This window comes from Marmota marmota, unplaced genomic scaffold, assembly GCF_001458135.2.
Source record: "Marmota marmota marmota unplaced genomic scaffold, marMar, whole genome shotgun sequence".
NCBI lineage: Eukaryota > Metazoa > Chordata > Mammalia > Rodentia > Sciuridae > Marmota > Marmota marmota.
In genome coordinates this window covers 2,200,919-2,218,903 of record NW_025999949.1, presented here as the reverse complement: position 1 = coordinate 2,218,903, position 17,985 = coordinate 2,200,919, and the positions used below count along the sequence as shown (strand labels likewise).

General features: G+C 35.5%; 1 protein-coding gene across 1 annotated transcript in view; it reads right to left on the bottom strand.

The window, feature by feature from the left end:
- Window positions 1-17,985, bottom strand: part of Spag1 (sperm associated antigen 1) — a 62,705-nt gene that overhangs the window by 35,002 nt on the left and 9,718 nt on the right. The window contains exons 5-10 of the mRNA XM_048801921.1: window positions 15,247-15,311; window positions 14,162-14,271; window positions 13,183-13,288; window positions 9,777-9,907; window positions 8,319-8,425; window positions 1,955-2,114 (exon numbers count right to left, since the gene is read on the bottom strand). Of these exons, the coding sequence (XP_048657878.1) occupies window positions 1,955-2,114; window positions 8,319-8,425; window positions 9,777-9,907; window positions 13,183-13,288; window positions 14,162-14,271; window positions 15,247-15,311 (679 nt within the window). The remainder of the gene's footprint in view (window positions 1-1,954; window positions 2,115-8,318; window positions 8,426-9,776; window positions 9,908-13,182; window positions 13,289-14,161; window positions 14,272-15,246; window positions 15,312-17,985) is intronic.

Here is a 17,985-nt window from a genome sequence, read left to right as displayed (position 1 = left end):
TGAGCTGGCAAGCCTACTTAGACATTTACCCTTCATGCAAAAACTTGCACATGAAAGTTTATAGTAGCTATAATCATAATTATCAAATACCAGAAACAGCCTAAATATCCTTGAACCAACTGGATAAACAAATTTGGTACACCCATATAGTGGAATGTTACTCAGCAATGAAGAGGAATGAAGTGAACTCTGACCATCATTGCCTCTGTGGGCTTACTGTGGGGAGCATGATCCAAGGGAATCACAACAATTGAGGAAGCTGTTTGTTAGTGGTCTGAAGTCTGAAACTACAGATGATAGTTAAAGAGAACATATTGAGAAATGGGCACACTCACAAATTATTTGATAATGGTAAATGTTCCAAGGTCTTGTGACTTGTGTGTTGAAGACATAGATGCAGCAACTTGGGGTAGATTTGGCACTTTATGGATCATGAAGGAAACTTTGGAGGTGGCAAAAGTAATTTTGGCCATGGTGGAAACTCAATCAGAAAAGGAGGCTACGGTGGTGGTGGTGGAGGTGGATTTGGAGGTAATGACGACAATTATGGTAGCAGTTCTGGGTATAGTAGAGAAGTGGTGGTGGCAGACTAGGATATGGAAACCAAATTGGTGGATATGGTGGTAGTGAAGGAAGTCATATGGTTACAATGCCTCATTGTCATCATAACATGAAGGAGAAATTTTTGGTATTACTAACCACCGTGGTGGTTGGAGCTATAATAATTTTGGAAATTACAGTGAACAACAGAAATCAAATTATAAACCCATGAAGGCAGGCAGTTTTGATAAGAGCAGCTCTGGCAGTCCCTGTGTTGGTGGGTATGGATCTGGTGGAGACCATGGTGGAATGTGGAAGAAGGTTTTTAAAACAGTATAAAAAGGCTACAGTTCTTAGTAAGAGAGAGAATGAGGAGTTGTCAGAAAAGCTACAGGTTACTTTGAGACAATCATCACAAAAACATTAGAATAACTGCAAAAACCTGACACAGAAGAAATGATGATCCATAGCCAGAGTTATTGCAGCTTAAACAGGAAACCCTTCTTGTGATGTCATAGCCACAGTTTGCAAAAAGTGTAGCTATTGGTTAATGCAATGTAGTTACTGGTTAATACAGTGTCAATCAGATGTACATTCCTGAGGTCTTTTATCTGTTGAATCATAGTCTTTTTTTTTCCCTTATATCAAATATATTGCCCTATAAATTGTGGTGTGGTACCAGGAATAAAAAATTAAGGAATTTTAACTAAAAAAAAAAAAAAAGAGGAATGAACCAATGATACATGCAACTACATCAGCAAATCTCAGGGACAATGTATAGTGAAAGAAGCTAATCTCAAAACATTACACACACTCTGATTTCATTCTAGAAAAGGTAAAATTATGGAACAAAGAACAATGGCATATTAATGCACGTGTACACAAATCTTTTCCCATTCATTGTTTTATCTTATAACCATGAAATTTTATATAGTCTATATTCATTTTTTGAAACATTTGTTTTGCATATTTAAATTTTTTGAGAGAGACAAGAAGAATTTCCCAAAAATGTATTCATTTTAGGTATATAAACAAGTCCACCCAAGTCCTTACTTGAAGCCAATACATTTGTTTGCAACCCAGTGGATTACACACAATCACCTAAGAGACAGATTTAAGGTCAATTTGCAAATGATTATTGTCATATAGACACAGCCGTTTACATTAAAAGGTGATAATTAGGAATTAAATTGAGCACTAGGAAAAAAGTGCCAGACTAAGAGGAAAAAAGCATTGGGAAGATTATACTAAAATGTATCAAGAAAAAGATAAGCTAAATTTGCTTGTAGATTTGCACGGTAAAGCCAGAAAAAGTCTGGCAGACTTAAAATTTCTGTACAAACAGAAAAACTGAGCTAGCTCATTATATAAGCAGGTAGTTTTCTGCATAACCAAAATAGAGAAGACATTTTACTTTTATCTCCACTGCCATCTTCATGTTTTCTTCCACTTCCCTTTTCATCTTCATCTTCTGAGTTTTCTACTTCCTCAATAACCATCCTTTTCCCTTTAGTTTGGGTCTTAGATGCAGGTTCAGAATTTTTCACATCTCTTTCGACTTCTGATAAGGTTTTCTGTAAATCACAACATTAATGACAATGTTTTTCTTTAATAAAAAACAACCATTCTTTCAGATAAGAAAAAGAAAATATTAAGAAATTAATAAAACACAAGGCTTTTTATGATGATTTTTTTCAAAACTACTTCTTTGCTTTATCTGATTATAACTATATATACTGTAAAAAGCTTAGAGTAACAGTATAAAAAAGGAAGGAAAAAAAATCACCTGAAATCCTGCCACTCAAGTAATACCACTGACATTTTTTATAATCTCCCCAGATGTTTCTAGGCATACAGACACACAAAAATGTATAGTTCTGCACAAATAAAATCATGCTATATGTGCTTTTTAAATTTTTTTATCTAGTAAAAATTACATAAATATTTATTTATTTATCTCCTGTTCATATTTTCTAACAATCACAAAACTTTCTTATCCAGCATTTTGATGTCTGCTGTTTCAGTTAACTGAAGATCCATTCAACTAGAGAGAGAGAGAGAGAAAGGGAGAAAGAGAGAGAGAGAGAGAGCGAAAGAGAGAGGACATTTGCATATATAGCATATTGCTGTACTGTCATATTTTATTATTAATTATTGCTATTGTAAGAGTAAAAGAAATTGAAGTTAAAGTGTAAAAGACCGGGTACTGTAAAGTTTCTAAGCTGCAAAGCCTGAGTTAAAATGTAAAGGACCAGGTATTGTTAAGTTCCTATGCTACACCCAAAACCTGAAATTCCTGTAGCTGTTAAAACAATTCCCGGGACTATCCAGTAGATAAATAACCTGGACCCTGTGCAGTTTGGCACGTAGGCATTCAGGGCCCAAACCAATCAGTTTGAATGTACCCCCCCTCCTTAGAACTCACCTATCACTCCCGCCCGACCTGTTCCCGCCAATGAATGAACTAATCATGTTTGAGAGTTGTTGTTTGATTTTCTCACGCCTCATGATGATTTGCTCTGATGTATGCAGAGCCCCCGCCCTCCCCAAAAAGTGTACTTAAGCACTGCTCAACCCCTGCTTGGGGCTCTGGGCCGCTCTCCCTTGTTGAGTGAGCATGGAGCCCCAGCGTGCTGGATTCTCAATAAACCCCCTTCTGTGGTTGCATGAGTCGGTTTCTTGGTGGTCTCTTCCTCCGTCGTTCGCCGGACCCTTACACTATTATATTAGTCTCTTACTGTGCACATGTGCTTTTTTTAATGAATAACGTTGGACGTTCTAAAATGCTTTATGCCAGTGAAACAAAGAAAGCACATAGGCAGCCTTTCCACAAGGTTGATGAACAACAAAAAAAAGCGGGGAACTTTACTGGAATTTAAAACTGGCCATTCAAAGCAGATCAGGGACACAGGAGGTTGGATATAATAAAATAAGAAAGACATCCCCAGCAACATAGCCATGGCCACGACTGGGCCAGAAGCTCCAGACAGAGTGGTCCCTCCAAGAGCACAGTAGAGGGATAAAGGAATTAAAGTAACCCGCATTTTTAGGAGGCCCGTGGCATGTCTGGATACAGAGCATTTAGAAATCAAGGACACTGCCCAACAAACTTGAAAGACATGCTGCACTGGTGTTGGGGGGTGGGGCACCATTTCTCCCAGCACTGTGCAGAGGACAAAGGAAGGAACCATTCTTCAGCCAATGCAAAGGGGCTGGCAGCTGAGGGGGCCAATTCCTGGCAAACCCAAGTTTGGCTCAAAATACAGGCCCAGTAAACATACACTGCATGACATAGAGTGTGCTTAAGTGACCAAGAGAAAATCAAACATGGAGAGAGCTTTACCCAGGGGACAACTGGTCATGGAAACCCACCCAGCTCAACCTCTCCCCCTCCAATCCTGCTGCTTGTAGGACCAGCTGGGAGAGACATCTGGCTGGGAACGCAGAAAGGCAGGAGGTAGAAGAGATTGGAGACTGAACCAGAGTCCAGAAAACGTGGGGTCCAGAGGTGATGTAGGGTACTAAAAGTTGGCTTCTCCACCACATGAGTGAAACCCAGGGAAGATCCCTGGGGTATAGTCTTTCAGTGTGGACCAGCAAGTACTGGGCCCTGGAGGTGCCCTGATTTAAAATCTTCAGACCAATTAGTATTCAGTAAAGAGTGTAGAGCCCACTTAAGCCTAAACCCTGCCACCAGGAATTCTGCCTAAGGGATTACCCTCTCTCACTCCAGCAATCCAGAGGGTGGAGCATCACACTCCTGATGACTCCACCTAAAACTACTGAGAATCTTTTGAATCCAACAGAAAGAATTCCTTAACTTTTATGGGGATCTTTATTATTATTATTATTATTATTATTCTGTTTAATTGTGACCTTAATGGTACATGAACATTTATATGTATTCATATTTTTTTTCTCTCATTTCTAGCATTTTTGAAGCCAGTTATTTTTCATGCATTAGTTTTCTGTGAACTAGGATGTTTAATTAATATATTTTGGTTTTGTTTCATAATTGTTTATTTTTAGTTTTTTAAAATTTTTACTTTATGTATATTTTTATCCTACCTGTTTCCCTTGATCCTCTTTTCTTTCACTAACAGGCAATCTCTATTGTTCTTTCACTCTTCCTTTAATTTCTTTACTTCTTCTTCTTTCTTCCTCCCTCATAATCATCACATCCTATATCATTTCTGTTCTCTTGCTGGCACCATTTGAAATTATAAACCCATTTGCAAACTTGCTGGTTTTATTGTAGGCAATAACAGGTCATATCATCTCTGTTTATTGTGATAATTAACACTGTAGGAACTATTTGGTTAAATGCTATATATTGTTTGTATTGGCTGTTGTTATTATTGTCTCCCCCTAAACAGTGAGATACTGGAAACCTTCAGGGACACTATAAGTCCAGCGGGTAGAAACTCTGATGCCTCAGATCAATAGTGCTAAATGGGTAGACACACAAACAACATGAAAAAGCAAGTGAAAAAAATCACCCCAAACCAAGAATCCATCAACACCACAGTGGAAGAAATGTCAGAAAAGGAGTTTACAATGTACATAGTTAAACTAATCTGCAAATTAAAAGATGGAATAAGAAGTGAAATCAGAGAGTAAATACAAGAAGAGAAAGATCACTTCAATAAAGAGGTGGAAAATCTATTAAAAAAAAAAACAAAACAGAGCTGGGGTTATGGCTCAACAGTAGAGCACTCGCCTTACAAGGCTCTTGGTTCCATCCTCAGCACCACATAAAAATAAATAAATAAATAAAATAAAGTTATTGTGTACAACTACGAAAAAAATAAACGTAAAAAAAAAAACAAGTAGAAATCCTCAAAATGAAAAAAACAATAAATCAAATTAAAAATTTAGCAGAGCGCTGGGGATGTAGCTCAGTAGCAGAATGTTTAACAAGCATGCATGAAGCCCTGGGTGCAATCCCCAGCACTGCAAATATAAATACATAAATAGAAAGCACCACCAACAGGCCAAGCACAGTGGCACACACCTGTAATCCCAGTGGCTTAGGAGGCTGAGACAGAGGATTGCGAGTTCAAAGCCAGCCTCAGCAATAGTGAGGCATTTAGCAACTCACTAAGACCCTATCTCTAAATAAAATACAAAAATAGGGCTGGAGATGTGGCTCAGTGGCTGAGTGCTCCTGAGTTCAATCCCCGGTACCAAAAAAAAAAAAGAAAGCACCACCAACAGACCAGACCACTTGGAAGAACCTCAGGCAATGAAGATAAAATACATAATCTTGAAAACAGAGTTGACCACAGAGAGAAGATGTTAAGAAACTATGAATAGAACTTTCAAGAACTATTGATAACATGAAAAATCCAAATTTGAGATTTATTCAGATAGATAAAGGCACAGAGATAAAAACCAAAGGAATGCACAATCTTTTCAATGAAATAATATCAGAAAATTTCCCAAACCTAAAGAATGGAATGGAAAATCAAATATAGGACCCCACATGTACAAAATTACAACAGACCCAATGTACATTATAATGAAAATGCCTAACATACAGAATAAGGATAGAATTTTAAAGACTGTGAGAGAAAAATATCAGATTACATATAGAGGGAAACCAGTTCCAATCTCACTCTTTTTATCTCTTGTGATTTTAAATTTGCATTTCAGTGATGACCAATGTTATTGGGCATCTTTTCATGTGCTTATTTTCCATCTATGTGTCTCTTTTGGTTGGTGTCAGATCAAATATTTTGCTTGGGGCCAGGGATACAGCAGAGTGGTAGAGAGCTTGCCTAGCCAGCAAAAGGCCCTGGATAAGATCCCCATCCTTGCGGGGAGGAGGTTATTTTTAATTAGCTGCCTATTTTCTTATTACTGAGTTTTGAAAGTTCTTTACATATTTTTGATACAAATCCTTTGTTGAATATATGATTTAAAAATATTTTCTCCCAGTATGTAACTTGCTTATCTTTTTCTTCTTATTCTTCTCCCTCTTTCTCTCTCTTTTTTTTTTTTTTTTTTTTTGACACAAGAATTGAACCCAGGAGCATTCATCCACTGAGTCACATCCCCAGCCCTTTTTATTTTTTTATTTTGAGACAGGGTCTCACTAAGTTGCTTAGGGACTCACCAAGTTGCTAAAGCTGGTTTTGAACTTTCGATTCTCCTGCCTCAGTCTCCCAAGCCACTGGGATTACAGTCTTGTTGTATTGTGCCTAGCCATCTTTTCGCTCTTCTAATAGTGCCTTTCTAAGAGCAGGAATTATTAATTTTGATGAAATCCAACTTATCAGTTTTTTCTTTTATGGATTGTGCTTTTCATGTCACTTGAAGAATACTTGTCTGATCCAACATCATAAAGATTTTTCTCCTATGTTTTCTTCTAGAACTTTTATTTTAGGTCTTACATTAAGGTAGATGGTCCATTTGAGTTAATTCCATGTGGTTAAGATAAAAATGCATTTGGATAAGGACTTAAAGTTAATGTGTAAACATGAAATCATGTTGGATAGTAATATCATAGGTGGTTTTTCTTTTTCAAATTTTTCTTTTATAATACTGTTAAATTAACATTTAATCACTATAACCATTATACAAAGGACATAGAGAGAGTGCAACAGGTTATCCAATAGGTGTGTGTGGAAATTTAGGGACAATTTATTGTGGAAAGGCAATTCTCCACAATTTTATCCTATTTCTGGGCATACTGCGAACAGAAGCACTAAATCACCTTTGTTCCGGATTATATTTAAGGATGTTTGTACAGCGAACAGGCTTGTAAAACAAAAATAGCATTTCCCTGAAAATGACAGGGCAAGTCTATTTACTCTGCAATATAATGAAGACAATATTTCTCTCTGAAGCAAAGATAGGCAGTTTGTTCACAGCCCATCATAAAAAAAAAAAAAAATGAGCTTTCCCCTATTTTCAGTTCCTCAATCTTCCCACACACCCACTGAAGTGCAGCATCCATCTGGGTCACTCCACATCACTCTTGTGGGGCTCAGGAACAAAGGGACCTGACCTGAATGTGCAGCTCATCCGCATGGTGTACCATGAGTAGACCTTTCTGTCTGATCCAGGATATCTGGTATCCTTTGCTGAGCTACCTTGTTAATTTACAAGTAGAGTAAAATCTCAGACCCTTCCCAGTTCCTAACACTTACCTCTACCGTTTAGGCCTTAATACAGATGCTGCATGATAAACTGAGATTACCCCAGAGAAAAGTACTGCCTGCATCTGCTGAGAGGTAGGCTTATACCTTTACACAATTTTTTCTTATGAACCTGTTTTCAAGTTGGGCATGGTGATGCACTCTTGTAATCCCAGTGGCTCAGGAGGCTGAGAAAGGAGAACTGAAAGTTGGAGGCCAGCCTCAGCAACTTAGGAAGGCCCTCAGCAACTTAGTGAACCTCTGTCTCAAAAATAAATAAATAAATAAATAAAAGGATGGGGATGTAGCTCAGTGGTAAAGTACCCCTGGGTTAAATCCTCAGTAGCAAAAAAAAAAAAAAAGAGATGTTAACATTTTGGGATGTCTGGGATATCTCTTTTAAAGCTGGGACCTAATCCTCAACATAATTTATTCAGCAAAACTGATACCATTTTTTAATACCTTTATTTTTTATTTATTTACTTTTATGTGGTACGAAGGATTAAAGCCAGTGCCTCACATGTCTAGGCAAGTCCACTACCACTGAGTTACAGCCCCAGCCCCTGATACCATTTTAAAATAAATTCAGAAATAGCATATTATAGAATTAGGTGACAAATCACTTCCTACACTTACTTTAGCCAAATCATTATCAGGCTCAACATCCAGTACTTTTCTCAAATCTTCTATAGCTTCCTGGAGCTTGTTTTGATGTTTATATGTAGTGGCACGGCGGAGAAGAGCTGAAAATTTACCAAAATAAAAGTTATATGTTTTAACATATCATATTGTAGTTATAACTATTTGGCAAGTTGAAAAAAACAGGTAGCACTGGACACTTTAAGACATAATTATGCAAAGCTTACATACACCCATTTTCATGTTGAACACACTTAAAAAAAAACAAAAAAAAAAGGTCCTGGCAGCTCTTCCACAGGCTGAAAGACTCCATACTTTAGCATACCTTCAAAAGCAACACCCTATGCTGCAGTACTGGGAAAGTTTTCACTAAACAATGCTTTCCTTCTTATAAACACCATTAATATTTTCTTATCATTTTCTAAAAATTTTTAAATTTCCTTATTGAAATTTAGTATACTATTAAATGTTCAGAATATGGCACACTAGTAAAATCTATTTTAGACATCTCTAAAATGATTAGAGTTACTTAGCACAGGGAACTGAGAGTATCTGATGATTTAAGTCAGCTAGCTTCAGAAATTGAGTCCTTTGGGGGCTGGGGATGTGGCTCAAGTGTAGCATGCTCGCCTAGTATGCGTGAGGCACTGGGTTCGATTCTCAGCATCACGTTAAAAAAATAAAAATAAAGATATTGTGTCCACCTTAAAAAAAAACTAAAAATAAATTTAAAAAAAAGAAAAAAATTGAGCCCTTTGGTAGTCTGCATTAGATTTTTTTGGTAAGCTTCAATGGATAATTTTATAATTATTTACTGCAACAACGAATGCTTTTCTAGTCTCATAATTATCCATTAACTACTGAGAGAACTTAGTGTAATAATTGAATATTTTGAAAAATATCAGGCTTAGTAATCTAAAAAGTGAGAAATTTATATCTGACATATTTTAATATGCCTCTTTTAAAAAATATAAATCTAAGAAGTTAGATTTTAGTCTTAGAATTAGCCATGAAAACCTAAAGAGATAAATTATTGTGCCATAAATTTAATCAAAATTGTAGCATTGTGCTTTAAGCATGCTTTAGCTACTGCCACTGCTATTCAGATTCAAATATCCAGGTTGTAACAATTATCTTTTTTTGGTAACTTTTTCATTTTGAAAAATTTGAAAGTTACAGAAAAGTTGCAAAGGTAGTACAGAGAGTCCCTGTGTATCTTCACTCAGATTCCCCTAATGGGAAAATCTTATTCAATCTTTTGGGATTATTAAATACTTCAAAACAAATAATCAGGGACTTAAATTCAAGTAAAAATTAAAAGTAACTCTACAGAGGGGACGACTCACATATGGAAATCTGAGTTTATCTGAAATATTTTTAATGTATATATTAAGTATCTACAAATGGTCTTTAACAGACCCAGCTATAAATTTAAAAGCATCAGAGAATATTTACCCTTTATGTTTCCAGGTTCTAACTGCAAGACCTTTTCACAATCCTGAAAAGCACTATTCCAGTTCTGCAATTTGATTTCTGCTTGAGCTCGATTGTTATAGGCAGCTACAGTGGGAAGCGCTGAGATACTCCTATAAGAGAAACAATTGTTGGTAACAAGTAGGCCTAAAGTAAACCTAAGAACACACACACAAAAAAAAAACACTTCAGCTAAAGTTGTAGATTAAACAATTTTATAACCCATGTGTGGGCTGAACTGTTTCTCAAAAATTTCTACATTGAAGTCCTGACCCCCACAGTACCTCAGAATATGAATATTCTTCGAGATAGGGACTTCAAGAAGGTAATTAAGTGAGAATGAGATAAGTGATGTAGGCCCTATTCCAATAAATTGGTGCCCTTATGGAAGAAATCAGAACACGCACACACCCGTGAACATATAGGAGAAGGCAGCCACCTGCAAGCCAAGGAAAGAGGCTGCAGAAGAAATCAACTCCACCAACACCTTGATCTCAGACTTCTTCAATGTTTATAGCTAAACTGTGGAGCCAACCTAGATGCCCTTCAATAGATGAATGGATAAAAAAAAATGTGGCATATATACACAATGGAATATTACTCTGCAATAAAAGAGAATAAAATCATGGCATTTGCAGGTAAAGGGATGGAGTTAGAGAAGATAATGCTAAGTGAAGTTAGCCAATCCCAAAAACCAAATGCCAAATGTTTTCTCTGATATAAGGAGGCTGATTCATAGTGGGGTAGGGAGGGGAAGCTTGGGGGAGGAATAGATGAATTATAGATAGAGCAGAGGAGTGGGAGGGGAAGGGAGGGGGCTTGGGGTTAGAAATGATGGTGGAATGTGATGGACATCATTATCCAAAGTACATGTATGAAGACATACATGTGTGAATATACTTTGTATATAACCAGAGATATGAAAAATTTGTACTCTATATGTGTAATATGAATTATAATATATTCCACTGTCATATATAAATTTAAAAAATTAATATTAAAAAACTGTGAGAAAACAAATTACTCATGTTTTAGCTACTCTCTCTGTGGTACTTTGGGATGGCAACCTTAGCAAACTGACACAGCCTAAATCATCAAATATAATAAAATAAAATTTAATATATAAAATCCACATTTAGACAAATGCTTAAAAATCTAATTAAAGCTTAAAGTAAACTCAGACTTTAGAGGTGACATAGGAATTTAAATACCCATAGGTCACTTTCAAAAGTAGGTCAGTTAACATTAAATATCAAATGCACTTTTTGAATTCTTGGAAACAATTTCATAGAACAAAACAAAATGAAGTAATCAATCACAATTGATAGTCTTTATTCAACTATTATCGTGTTAACAGAAACAAATCAGTTTGTAACTAAAACAGATTTAATTCTAAGGATGATCATAAAGTAATTTAATTGAGGAAATTTAATTGAAGGAACAGGAGAGTAGTTAGTGGGATGAAGAATACAAACATAAGAAAACAAACTTTGCTAGATTAAGGATATCAGTGCAAAATGAAGTAGAAATGAAAAGGAAAAACTTAAAAATCTATCTGCTGTTGCTTCAAAAGTGGGTATAGAAGGCTGTGAAATAATGAATACCCAGATATGGGAAACATAAGGGTATCAGTACATTGAATTTACTAAATCCAGAAGAGAAATAGAATGTGAAAATGGAAACGTCATAAACAGGGTCAATTTAACAAGATCATTAAGGATGAATATAGAGGCATTACATGGTAGGACAGACAGCAGACATGGAAAATACATGTAAGGGTAAACAACAGGAAGGCCTGACACGGAGCATTCCCCACTGGCCAGCCACTGAGCACACTACACACACAGGTCATTGAACCCCCATTACAATCCATAGAGGAGGTATTGCTGCTCCTTCCAATTTGCAGATGAGAAAGCAGACGAAATGGAGTGGCTCGGTGAAGTTCCACGTCCACAGCTAGTAAAGGGTACAGGCAAGACTCGCACCTGTCTGCTCTTGTTACTGCGGGGTTATCCTGCCTTCATGACACTTGTCTTATGTCATCTTCAAGCTGCTCTGAAGTTGGCACTATTGTAACTGTCTCACACTGGGGAAACCAAGGCAAGACAGGCGATAAAGTCAGAGGTGGCAGCCTGAGTTCCCTAACCATCATACCGCACCACTTTAATTCTTTCACTATATGACTCCTTAAAGGAAGGTAAGGAAAATGTTGTTCCCCATATGGACAAGAGAATCTCCACGGATGGAAATAAACAAGAAAAAGGTGTCAGAACTGAACAAGGGAGGCTGCACTGAATGAACCACCCATCAAATATCCTTTTTGTCTTGTACCCATTTCAACAAAGACAAACTTCTTTAGAGACACAACACTGAAAACCAATTTCTCATTACAATTGGAAGGAAGATTGGTCAGAAATTAATTTGAAGGTAGCTTTAAAGATTCTGAGTACTGTTTGTAACAGTACTTTAGGATCTTCATCAACTTTTAATGGAATATAAGAAATTCAAAAGCTCATATGCATATTTATTGAACTCTGCTATGAACCAGAAACTTTGCTGGGAAATAAGGATACAATGGTGTTTAAAAAAAAATTGGACAAGTAGGCTCTGCTCGTACAAGCTGACAGTTCAGTTAGTATCAAATCACACACTGGAGCTGGGGTTGAGGCTCAGTGGTAGAGCACCTGCCTGGCATGTGTGAGGCACTGGGTTCAATCATCAGCACCACATAAAAATAAATAAATGAATAAAACAAAGGTATTGTGTCCATCTACAACTAAAAAAAAGTTTAAAAAAAATCATACACTGTTCCTTTAACAAGTACTACAAATGAGAGGTAAGACTGTTATAAAGGCCTATAAACTTGGGCGGGGGTGGCATAGAGTAGGGTAGAGATTTAACCTAGTTTGGGAGTTCAGAGAAGACTTTTTCAAAGAAGTAAGGCAAAGGCTAAGTCTTAAAGGATAAGTTGGAATGTAATAGATAAGGAGAAGAGGGAAGGCCATTCTAAATAGAAGACTCAGAATGTGCAAAGCCCCTGTGGTCAGAGGGAATATCATAAGTTCCAGGATTAGGTCCAGGCAGTCTGACTACAGAACACAAGTTCTTAACATTTATGCTGAGTGGACCTTCTGCAAAGTTCCTTTCAGGTAGTTTCTATTCTCTCTGTAAAATAGGAAAGCCAGGTGATCTGTCAAAGGTGGGAATGGAGTGAGAGTGAGAGAGGTTTGAGGAAATATTGAAAAAACAAGACAAACAAAAGTAAATGTATGATAAGGCACAAGTACAATACCTTGAGCAATTCTAAAATAGAATTAGCTTATTTATGTTGTTTTAATAATTAAAACATTAGCATTTTTTAAAATGGTAAGTTTAAACCACAACCAACCTAGTATAATACATCACAGCCTCCTCATAATCGCCAGAGTTGAAAGCTTCATTTCCTTTTTCTTTTTCACGAATAGCAAGTAAACCCCTGTCCTTCTCACTTAGACCTAGAAATAAATATTAAGTGCTACATGTGAAAGTATAATGTTTTAAGGTTTAAATCCATGAATACTTTTTTTGCAGTGCTGGGGATCAAATCCAGAGCCTCACACATAGCAGGTAAGTGCTCTACCACAGAACTACCCCTGGCCACCAAGAGTGCTTATTCTAACTGAAGTAGAAACAGTAAATAAAATAAAATAAAATAAAAGGTTTCCTAAATTTCAGGATATTTTCCCTTTTTTAATTAGAAATTCAGCATTTTTGAGGATTTAGAGGTTTTTTTGTTTTTGTTTTTATGGTGCTGGGGATTGAACCCAGGGCCTTGTGCATGCAAGGCAAGCACTGTATCGACTAAACTATATCCCCAGCCCCTATTTTTATAATTGGTTTCATTAAAAGTCATCTATGGACTTTAAATGAAAACTCTTTTATCTTTTTGTTTGGGGCAAATAAGAAAAATGTGAGAAATTTCTGGGAAAGAGAGGATAAAAAAAGGAACAAAAACAAATTGCAGAGGGCTGGGGTTGTGGCTCCGTGATAAAGCGCTTGCCTGGCGTGTTTGATCCTCAGCACCACATAAAAATAAATAAATTAAATAAAGGTATTGGGTCCATCTGTAACTAAAAACAAACAAACAAACAAACAAAAATTGCAGTAAGAAAAATACATTTATATTTTGAAGTCTTACTACATTTATTTATTATAACTATTATTCACATAAAGTAGTTAAAAGATAGAAATAAACTTGATAAAGAAAATCCACAAATTTTTAATGAAAATCTGTGTAGCACTCAAAGACAATATCTTCCAGGGGAACAGTTTTTATTATAATTAAAAAATTTGAAGACTACTAAATTATTCTTATGTTTCCCCATTACCTGCTGTGTCTACTTTTCTTTCAATTTTAGACAAATGTGACTTGTTGTCAATTACAGTCTTTTCTTTGTAATCTTCATCAATTTTTGAGCATTCTTTTTCCACATCAAATCTTAAATGGGAAAAAAAAAACAAAACTGAGAAAATAACAATACAAGTAAGAAAATAAAATTGTTATTGATATTCTTTATTTGTATTACAGGCTAAATATCTCTTTGGACCAGAAGTGTTTCATATCTCAAATTTTTTTTTCAGATTTTGAAGTATTTGCATATACATAATGGAATTATTTTGGGGATGGGGCCCAAGAAAAACACAAAATTTATTTATGTTTTATATATACACCTCATACACATAGCCTGAACATAATTTTTTTTAAATTTTGGTACCAGGAACTGAACCCAGAGGCACTTAACTTCTGAACCACATCCCCAGCCCTATTTTGTATTTTATTTAGAGAGAGGGTCTCACTGAGTTGCTTAGGGCCTTGCTAAATTGCTGAGGCTGCCTTTGAACTCGAGATCCTCATGCCTCAGCCACTGCACCCCGCTTAATATAATATTTTTAATAATTTTGTGCATGATACTCAGTATTACAATGTAGAATTTTCTATGTGAGTCATCATGTCAGTGCTAAAAAGTTCAGATTTGGGAGCTTTTCACATTAGGGATGCTTGTGTCTTTTTGATACATATGCAAAAAATGCATAATAGGTTTGTTTTTCAAGTCATTTACATTCCTTCTTAAGAAAACATGCTATTAAGTAAGGATTTAAATATTAATCAGATGAAATATGTTTGGAACCTTGTAATTAAAATTGTGAGTAATTTCTCTCAATTTAAAACGTTTGTACTTTTTTTGATGAGTATAAAAACAGCATTATTTATTTTTGGTTGATTTTATACACAAAAGGATGTAGTCTTTTTTATTTTCCTTTGAAAAACAAGATCAGAAGTGCTTAGGCTAGATATTCTTTGTAGTCTACTAAAATAATTTGGTACCCTTGAGATATTTAGGTACATAATATTTGTCTTAAGTTACAGTATTGATTGGAAAAGAATTTTTCAAAGATAAAATATAAAACATACTTATCCCATTCTGCATAATCTCTTGGAATTTTCTTTTTAGCTGGTCTATTTTTAGAATGTTTTTCCTAAAAGAAAAAAAAACTCATATTTTATGAGACGTATGTTATCTAAAATTAGCAAGTTTTAGTGTAAATATAATGTGAAGTCTTAGATTAAGATACGCAAATGGAAGGGATCAGAAAAATAGTACCCCTGAAGTTATGGTATCCTAATACAATAATATACAGCACTCAAAAGAAAGGATTTAAAATTCTTAGTTAATTCTGAGAAAATCTATAGACATTTAAGCGTACATACACACATACACACACACACACACACATAACTTGAAAACTCACACATGATCATTAATTATTTTCTTATAATAAAAAGATACTAAACTCTGATGCGTTCTTGCAAAATCTAGGCATTGGAGAAACAAGAATCACTAGTTTGCTCTATTGTTTGGTTGTAATGACAGATACCCACTTTGGACTAATTCAGTTTTAAAAGAATAAATTACTGGCGTATATAAACAAACTTAAGAAAAGGTAGGGTACTTCTAGATAAAGGGATTCCTGGGCCCTTTCTCCAGCGTCCTCTCTCTCTCTCCTGCCTTTACCTCTGCTTCTTTCTGCCTGCTAATTTCATTTTTCTCTATAGCAACTTACATTCTCTATGTAGTAGGAAACTTAGCCACATCAGTTTGGAATTATAATCTTACAGGCCTCCTCATCAAAGAAGAAAAAGAGAGACTCTTCCCTGTACCTACAATTAAGAGGAGGGAGGGATCCTCCCCCATAGGTTTTAAAGGGAGCATGGTCCTGCCCATACCTTCATTTTAGACTGACTTCTAGCCTCCAGAACTATGAAAGAATATATTTCTCTTGTTTTAAGTCATGTTGTGTTATTTTATTATAGCAGCCCAAGGAAACTAATACAGGTAGGACAACTTAATTTTAACACTGATTAGAAAGGGTATTTAAATTCAATGTGGCTCTGTGACATACCTTTGACAAAGAATCAATCCCTCTTGAGGAATTTTTTTAAAATAAACATAAATTGATTTAATTGTGGTAGTCATTACTATGTATAAGTATCATATTAAATGTACAATATGCATTTTCCAAACATAACTCAATAAAGAAAATAATTTAATAAGTAAAAAGAATGGACATCAATAAGAGTCTCAAGACACAGACTAGGTACATGGAATACCACATATTGAACAGTATCATATTAATATATTATACAAAGAGGCAAAGCACTTTGGCTCTGAAAGATTAGAACATGTACTCCTTCCACATATTCCCACAGCACCCAATAATTACCATCCTCATTCATATCATGCTATCAGTGGGGTTCAAACTTTTTGGAATCATGACACTTTCACACTTATGGTCATTTGGAGTTACGCAGATTTTTTAAACAATCACAAATTTCATTATGTAATTTAAAAATCACATTTTTAATACCCACATAGATCATAAGTCTTTGGAATATGTTAAGTAAAACTTATAGGTGGGGTAAGGCTTTATCAGCTAAATGTTGAGATCTACTAACATAAGTTAGTATGAATCATAAGAAAAGGGTATGATATAAATAAATCAGGATATGATGGAATTCTATGCTGCAATTGGAAACTATGTAGAAATTCTCTTTATTGATATTAACCACATGCTAATGAGTGAAAAAAAAAGAATGTAGGCCAGGGCCTTATTTATGTAACAATTAATTATATATGATGTACAATATGACACATGTAATATCATGCATGCATGCTAGGGCCTTATTTATTTAAAGAGCATATATACATAAAAATATAAAGAGAGAGAGAAAGAGAGAGATCTAAAATGATCCCTGAAAATGTTTAATAGGAGTCATCTCCCTGCAAAATAATATCAAGCAATTTTTACATTTCTTGCTGAAGCCAGGATGGGAAGGATGAGGAAAATTCCAATATACCAAGACAGAGAAAAGAACTCCCAGCAGAGGAGAAATGGAAATCCAACCCATACATTCAGAATTATAAGAAATATACATCTTCTACTACAATTTTTTACCTCAAGCCCTCATTCTATGGACTAGTAGAAAACACTCAATCTTAGTTTTACCTTTTCCCAAAGTTAGTGAAATGCCAAGGCTCTGTGGACTTATGGGGGTATGTTTAACAAGGAGTGGTCCAGTTCACACATTGGGTTGTTCATATGGCATTCATTATCTGATAACATGGTCCCTTCCATTTTTATGGCTCTCTTTGAATCTCTGTGAATATTGGAGACATTCGCAACCCATCTATTTCCCATCCTGCTACATCCCTCCTCTGAGACAATGAGCCTAAAATTGACTGCTTGCTTGAATAGGGAGAAGAAAATGGAGGGAAAACAGTGAGGAAAAAAATAGAAGATTGTTTAAAATATTATGCCAGCTATAATACTTTAAAAGTTGTTTGGTGAAGTCTTTGTATCACAGGTACAATTTAAACTCAGTTTTAGAGTAGAATGTGGTTATCAGAGATTGGGAAAAGTGGGAAGAGGAAGAGATAGGGAAAGGGTGATTCATGGGTACTAAGTTACAGCTAGGAACAGCTCTGTGTGCTGCTGCATACTAGGATGATCATAGATAAAAATAATCTGTATATTTCAAAAAGCTAGAGAAAGAGTTTTCCATAAGGAAATGGTAAGTGAGGAGAGATATTTTTACGCCCATTTAAATATTACACAATATATACATGCATCAAAACATTACATTACTCCATTA